The following is an 8,553-nucleotide window of genomic DNA, read 5'->3' as shown; positions in this document are numbered from 1 at the left end:
ATGTATGTATATATGTATGTATATATATATATATATGTTATGGTAATAACCATTAACAGCATATGGCAATTGCATATAACTAGCTCTATCACACGTTTTTGTTTTACAGTACAAATCGGTTATTATTACATTAATATGTATGCTAAAAAGCTTAAATAAGGGAAAATGGCAGGCATTTTAAATTGTAGCTCAAAAATATGTAAAATATTTAGTTAACTGTTGTTGTCATTGTTATGAGTGAATTTCCAATTGAATACTGCATTTTAATGACATAAACTTACAATATTAGTGACAATTTTAGGAAAAATGGCGGCCATTTTGAAACTGCTGGCAACCCCCCTTACGTATGAAAAAAAATGTTGCACATACTTTTTTGATTTATCAATGTGTACTCTACATCATAAGCAATTTTTTAAAAATATAGCAAGAAAAAACCTCTGATATTGCTACATTTCCATGACAGGACTAGTCGACATGAACCAACCATGTAAAGAAGAAATGATGCCATTTTTATTGTTGTTGTTATTTTGATTGATATTAATATTTGTATTATTGTTATGATTGTTATTTTAGTCTTTGTTATTGTTATCATTGTGTTTTTAGTCTTTTTATTGTTGTTGTAGTTGTTATTGTTAATATTACATATTAGTTATTTTAATATTACATATTTGTATTTTATGAGATTTATGTACCACACATATCCAAATTTGAAGAATTGCTTAAGGAATTGTTGTCGTTTTGGCGTTATTGTTTGTTTGTAAATATTGTTATTGTTGTTCTTGTTATTATTGTATTGTTGTTATTGTTAACCTTGTTGTTGTTATTGTTGTTGCTATTGTTATTTTTGTTTTTGTTATTTTTGGTATTATTGGTGTTGTTTCATTTATTATTCATATAATTACTATGTTACCGTACCTCCTTTACTAGGCATTACATTCCAAGATGAATTAAATGGTCATTTGTTTACCAAAACTTTAAATGTCCATGTAGTTAGCGATCTTATTAGGTTATGAGCTGTAGTTGGTGAAAACTTTACCAAAACGAGCCACACACAGTAATTTACCTTAATTATTGTAATTACAATCATTGTTTGTTGAAAAATATAATGATCTGTGGTACATGCTTACCAGTTTCACATGTCAAGCCTTTCCATCCAGACGCACAATTACAGCCAACAGGGTCCTGTCCACAAAATAATTTTCCCATACACTCATTCTCACCCGTAGTACATTCAACTGTACCGTTGTGACCAAACCTATTCCCTCCGGCCGCTGTAATAAGTATTAATTTATATATGACTTTTAACATTTATTTTTAACTATATTTTCATTTTCAAAAGCAAGACAGAAACACATATTTACAAAGAAATATTAATTAATGATGAAAATAGCAATATTAAAAAGGACAAGGAAAGCAACTGATTATAACATAAGGGTAACCTAGCTGTTACATGCAACTATAAGTAAACTACATCTGTTGCAAGTGAGTCGAATGGCCGAGCGGTTAGCAGGGGCGCCGCGAGCTATAACCATAATACCGGCACAGGTTCGAACGGCACGCTCGCCTATGGTTCTAATGGTAGAACAAGTCTTCTCGGATAAGGACTATAAACCGTAGGCCCAGTGTATACAATGGCTCGTGTGCACTATAAAGAACCCAGAACATCCTTCGAGACGAGTATGGGATGCCCCGGTGTATTGGAACAGACAGCCCCTGTGGTGGACGACGAGTTGCTGGTACCGGGTTACCAGGTAGCGCAGGCACGAAGGGACCCTTAGTGGCGAAGAAAGTCATAACGTCCACGCATCTAGCGCCCTGAGCATCTTACATTAGATGGATATGTGCTCTATATAAAACTACACTATTTATAAATTATTATTATTTCGACTGCATATAATACATTACGAATTATTGTGTCAATTAATAAAGAATCCATGGTACTAAATGTTATACTACATAATTTGATACGGAAGACTTTGCATCTACAGGGCCCTGTACTTAATGGGCCAAACTGGCTGATAAAGGTCGTTATCCGTTGTATCGATTATGTTAATACCTAAAATAGATTCGAACCCAACTGTAGAAGTAACCATTGCTGATTTAGTCGGTAGTTCTACTGGTCAACTATATAAAGTAATCATGTAAATATGGCCACTACTACTAAGGAATTGTTGTCTGTATTGGTCACTCGGTGGTTAATAATATCAACTTGCTCTCAATACACACTGTTAAGGCCAAGTAAAAAATGTAGTGCTCGTCGTAATATTTTGAAAAAAAGGAGAATCGAGTCGATGGGAAACAGCTACTACTTTCTCACTTTTACCAAACAGACACATTGAAACAACTAAAAGAAGCACTAGACATTGATTTATACCATATGAATTTCCAACTACGAACGATCAAGAGAGGAATTTTACTAATGGGAGTTAGCCAGATTTTCGTATATTTTGTAAAATGAAGGAAATAGAAATAAAGGTGAGGCAGATAAAATGAATGCGCGAGGGGACGAGAAATTTGTTTTTATTTGGCATAATCATTTAGATTTATAAGGAAAGAAGTGTATGAGCATTGCAATATCAATAATATTATCACTATTTTGGAGCACTGGCTGTTAAAATTAAAACTTTCACATTCTTTTAAACAAAGCCCTATATTTATAAATAATTTAACTGTTAATTTCGGTATGGACAGTTTGAATTTCCTGGTAATCTACAGCAAAACATAAAATGATGTGAAGCGTCAATAGGTGAACTAGGCTAGTAATAAATACTACTAATGATACTCGGAACCTCCGTCACTATTTCAAGAGGGGCCTATGCTTTCTCAGCAGACATTAAAACTAATCGAGGAAATTGGTGACACCTAAATTAAAACTAATGAACAAAGTAATAAGTAATTACTCCTTTAAAAATCTGAATGTTATTAAGAGGCTGTTTCCTTCAAAAATGTTAATAATGGAAATTAATTTTAATTCGTATTTTTAGGCCTATTTATGAATGGGCCCCTAATAGTCATGGGCCCCATCCCTACGCCACTGATATGGAATAAAATTGTGCAACTGTAGGCCTAAGCCAATAAAACCTGACTTTGCCAAAATCTATTAATCTCGAAATGCAAAAAAAAAATACACTAAAACAAGCCAATACGCAAAATACAATGGAGAATCATAATCTAAGTAGGCCTATATAGTAAAATCTATTGCAAAACAACAATTGAATAAATTTAATTAGAATTACAAAGATACAATTAAACTAAAAGAACAGAGCATTATCGTATCTTTAAAACTAATAAAACACAGGGACGAATTTAGCCCAAAAGGTATAAAACAATCAAATTTATTTTTTAACTGAACCTCTTCGCCATATATTTAATTTATCTTTAAAAAACGGGGTTTTCCCAGACCAATTGATATTAGCGAGAGTCTCCCCTATTTTTAAAATGGGTAGGAAAGATTCATTGTCCAACTACCGACCAATATCTGTTCTTACTGTATTTTCCAAAATATTAGAACGTATTATTTACAATAGAACGTATGCTTTCATTGAAAAAAACGATATTCTTTTTAATAAGCAATTTGGGTTTCGTAAAAAATTTGACACGTGTATATCGCATTAATTGACTTGCCCAACGAAATTGTTGATGCTTTTGAAAATGTTTGCAATAGGTGTATTTATCGATTTATCGAAAGCGTTCGATATTATTAACCATTTAATTCTACTCTTTAAACTGTATCACTATGGTATCCGTGAAGTTCCTCACGATCTATTTAGGAGTTATTTGACTAACCGCTACCAATGCACAAGGTATGGTGGCTCACAATCTCATTACTTGCCTATTAGTTGCGGTGTCCCACAGGGCTCTCTCTTGAGCCCCCTTTTGTTTCTTTTATATATAAATAATATTTATAATTCTTCAGCATTATTATCTTACTTTTTATATGCGGAGGACACGACTATATTTGGTAGAAATAAACATTTAGAATTATTATTTCGTATAGTGAATTCAAGTTTGGGAGAAGTATCCGAATGGTTTCTGGCAAATTGCCTTAATATAAACTTAAAGAAGTGTAACTATGTATTGTTTAGGAGTACCCAAATACCAATTTAACTAGGTCAGCTGCAGATCAAACTCAATGATTATGTTTTCCTTGGTTGAACACGCTAAATTCCTTGGAGTATCCATTGATAGTCGTCTATTATGGAAACCCCACATATTTGAAATTGAAAATAAAATTGCAAAAAATATTGGTATAATATATAGACTGGCATCATTTCTTCCCAATAATATTCTCCGCACTCTCTGTTGTTCCCTTGTTCTTCCATACTTGTCATGGTGTAACACATTTCCATCTAAACTAAATAAACTGGCGTCCCACCAAGAACTAGTACTGATCCCTTATTTCCTTCTCTAAAACTATTAAAACTTAAAGGTCTTAATACACTTCAACAATGTTCTTTTGTACATAAAAGTTTAAACTCCATTCTTCCATCTCATTTATGTTCTATATTTGCACCTAATAACGAATTACATGAATATAGTACCAGAATCTCAAATAAACTCCACATTCCCAAACACAAAAAAAAACAACTTCATTTCAACATAATATTAGTTACACTGAACCTAAGATATGGAATTCGCTCCCTCTAAACCTCACTGATTCACCATCCAAAAAAATCTTCATTTCTAAAGTGAAACATTATTTAATCAATAATAATATTGATTAAATCATTTTTCATATGTTAATTGATATTTTACTATTTAACAGTAGCTTTAATTTTTTCCCTTATAATTCCAAATATGTATGTATTTTTATAATAATTTTTCATCTATTGAAATGCTCTATTACCATTATTATTATTATCATCATTTAAAATTTATTTGTTAAATTTCAATGAAGATTGTAATTCACGTTTTGAAGGAAATACATGCCACTTTTGAATTGAATTGAATTGGTAGTAAAAACAGATAAATCATATAAAATGCCGAATAGCAAGAAACAAGGAAAATTAACTACAATAAACCTGAAAGAAAAGCTCCAGAAATTGCTTTGGAAGAAAGTAATTTCTTCATGTCTTTTAACGTTTTGGTAATATTGGTTCGTATAACAACATTTATTATATAATTTATACAAAATTGATCAATTGTTACTTAAAGGGAATCGTCTGGGTCTAGACCAAAGTTTCTTTTCAGTAGGTTGATCAGTAGTACTGATTCCATGTTTGACTAAGCCATGAAGTACTATACAATTCGGATACTCACATATCTCACAGTTATCACCTTTAAAACCAGTGGTACATAAGCATATGCCAAAGTCCACGTCACAAACACCACCGTTGTAGCATACTGGGCACCACAATAAACACAACGGTGGAGACCATCTAGAAGCAGGACATGCTAAAAAAAATTAAATTAGTATGTTTGATAATATAATATATTTATCGTTCCTATTTTATACATTTCATCAAGTAATTTTAATTATGAATAAAAAGATAATAACATTTATTAGTATAATAATATGCATTGTCATCGATGCTAATAATATTTATCAGCATGTTATAAATATAATGGATTTTGTGCAATGCTACTGAAAATTGTATACATAAGCAATAGACATTTAATAATTCATTTTTCTTTTTAGTTACTTATAGACAGTTTTTAACTTCTCCTCTATAATTCAACAGCTTTAATAACGTATGAGGTGAGTTGGGAGTGAGATGCAAAGATTTCGAGTATCACTGAATTAAATTTGGTCCAAAGAATGTTAAGAGATTCAGCAATAGGTTTGGAATTCGTTCAACCATTTTACAATCATTATGAATGTAGAACTATGTATAGTGCTATCTGCACCACAATAATAATAATAATACCAATTAAAATAGTAATAATACTTTACTCGTTCCTTTTATTTTGTTTCTGTATATGATAATAATCATATAATTATTATCATTATATTAGGACTATAATATAATATTGCAGATTTGGTATCATCTTACTACATCTGAGGATCAATCGTAACTGAACAAAATCTTACTTCTAACATGGAGAACAATGAAAGCATGCTTTGCCTCTGCTCGTGTACCGGTGACGTAACACTCATATATTCCAGCATCGGCTAATCGCACGTTGTTGATCGTTACTGAGCTCAGATCGTGCCATTCCTCTATTTCTGATCCGCCATCTTTTCTCCATCTGAGGCTGGATTCATCAGTTTCGACAGTTAACATCACAGTTGAGTCTCCAACACTGACCGTTACCACTCTGTCTCTAGGTTGAACATTAGCTGAAATTTTAAAAAGATTACTAGCTGAAGATCTCAAAAGGATGAACAATTTTTTTACATCATTTTTTAAGTCTACTTTAGTTGAATTATATTTCCGTCTTAATAATTATGTTTTTGCTGTTGTTATTCTTCTTTCTAAATAGTTTGTTTTGTAAGAATAGAAATGAACATATGTTTATTTCCAACACTGACCGCTACCACTCTGTCTCTAGGTTGAAATTAGCTTGAATTTAAAAAAGATTACTAGCTGAAGATCTCAAAAGGATGAACAATTTTTTTACATTATTTTTTAAGTCTACTTTAGTTGAATTATATTTCCGTCTTAATAAATATGTTGTTGCTGTTGTTATTCTTCTTTATAAATAGTTTGTTTTGTAAGAATAGAAATGAACATATGTGTCCAAAAAGTTTTTAAATTAATATTTGCTGAATTATTACGTGAAAGTTTACATTCATACATACTTTATTGAGTTCACCATACACTACAGTATGACCCGCTAGGCTAAGCCCGGCCCCTACCTAGGCCTACATTGGGACATAGGACATAGGCCGGAGGAGGCTCAAGTTAGGCCTAGCCCAGTCTACATAAGTAGGGTTGAGGATTAGAGTATATAAACATGTAGGTGCCTAAGTCCGGCCCTATCCAACTTGCGATTGAACATTAAAATGTTACAGACTGAGACGAAGGCCCTAGTCTGGGCTGGTCTCTATGGCTCCAGTCTGCTAATCCTGGAATATTGGGCAGGGTAGGGTCCTTTCTTTTGGGGCTGAGGTGGTACTGTAGCTTCAAGCAATTGTTTCGCCACCAATTTGCTCATTTTTGTTGCGAATTGACCCGGTAGAAATGACAAAATAGCCAACTTATTATTCTACGATGATTGATGTGAACATTTTAGTAAATAGATTTATATAAAGCGCTTCACACCTGAATGGTCTCAAAGCACTCAAGGTGTCGACGGCTCTTATTCTATGTAACTTGCTTCTCCCCTAAGGTATCTTACGTGTCTGAGCTACCCGGTAAACCAGTACCAGTGACACTCTTCAGTAGGGGTTAAACCCCCTACTCGTCTCGACGGTAATTAAACTGGACCTACGGTTTATAGTCCTTACCCGTGAAGAACTGTTTCACAACCAGACCCTAGGCGTACGTGCCATTCTAACCGATCCGATATTATAACTGTACACGGAGGTTCCCTCCCTTAACCGCTCGGTTATCCAACTTACCATATAGGCCATGCCTACAGTATGTTATTTTCTTAAAAATAAATAAATAAAATATACTATTTTTTAAATGAGTATTATACGGTATTGTAAATTATAATTAATTATAGTATGTATATTGCTAAATTCATAATACTTTTTATGGCTACCCGTAGTATATCGTTGACGAACGAACCACCGCCAGATAGTTCAGTAGGCAGGCCAAGAGACAGAGACAGAGACAGAGAGAGAGAGAGAGAGAGAGAGAGTGGGGGGGGGGAGAATATTTTTTGAGGAATATTCGTATTTAAATATAATTTGTTATTTTGGATTTTTTTCTTAAGAAATTTATGGAACAGTCACAACATACAAACCTTTACAAGATTGGCATTTACAGATCTGTACTGACAAATTATATAAGTGGGAGGTTTGGAGTACAACTCAAATACAGACAAAGCGCATAAAGACCTTCCATCAACGCTGTTTTGGAACTCTGTTGTGTTAAAAGAATATCGATGTTCTCAGGACTGGCGAATACTACTGATTTGGAGTGTTGCATAACATCTGTGAGACTCCATTGTTCTGGACTTGTTTTAAAAATTCCATATATCGGACTTACTAATTAATATCTTTTGAGATGGACTCTTACCTAATGTACTCATTCTACTTTAATGGCAGAAGATCACAGTGCAGATCAGGGACGTAGCCAGGATTTTGAAAGGGGGGGGGGGGAGCCGTTATGCGAATTACGTATGACCCCGGCGGGGTCAAGGGGGCGAAGTGAAGTAGCGCACTCTGAACGTTCTTAGGACTGTTTGAGAGGATAAAGTGAAAATTGCAATAGACGCATTATAAATAAGCGCAAAAAAAATTATATAATAAATCAACAGTGGCAGATCCAGGAACCAGGGAGGGACTTTCACGGACCGAGGAACCACCCACCTCAGCCCCACCATGGTTGGGGCTGAGGTAAGAAAATTTATGATTAAGGCATCTCTAGATGGCCGGATATTACACTCTCGCACTTCAATTTGAATATATTTTTCTTTTTTTGTTTCCTTAAAAAATGAAAG

General features: G+C 33.5%; 1 protein-coding gene across 1 annotated transcript in view; it reads right to left on the bottom strand.

The window, feature by feature from the left end:
* Window positions 1-8,553, bottom strand: part of LOC117107555 — a 26,298-nt gene that overhangs the window by 5,026 nt on the left and 12,719 nt on the right. Inside the window, exons 4-6 of the mRNA XM_033249257.1 lie at window positions 6,032-6,280; window positions 5,260-5,394; window positions 1,128-1,271 (exon numbers count right to left, since the gene is read on the bottom strand). Of these exons, the coding sequence (XP_033105148.1) occupies window positions 1,128-1,271; window positions 5,260-5,394; window positions 6,032-6,280 (528 nt within the window). The remainder of the gene's footprint in view (window positions 1-1,127; window positions 1,272-5,259; window positions 5,395-6,031; window positions 6,281-8,553) is intronic.

The sequence above is a fragment of the Anneissia japonica genome, unplaced genomic scaffold (assembly GCF_011630105.1).
Source record: "Anneissia japonica isolate Jap-2015-1 unplaced genomic scaffold, ASM1163010v1 scaffold287722_len911783_cov160, whole genome shotgun sequence".
NCBI lineage: Eukaryota > Metazoa > Echinodermata > Crinoidea > Comatulida > Comatulidae > Anneissia > Anneissia japonica.
Note: the sequence above shows the minus strand (reverse complement) of the source record. Positions and strands in the feature narration are given on the sequence as shown.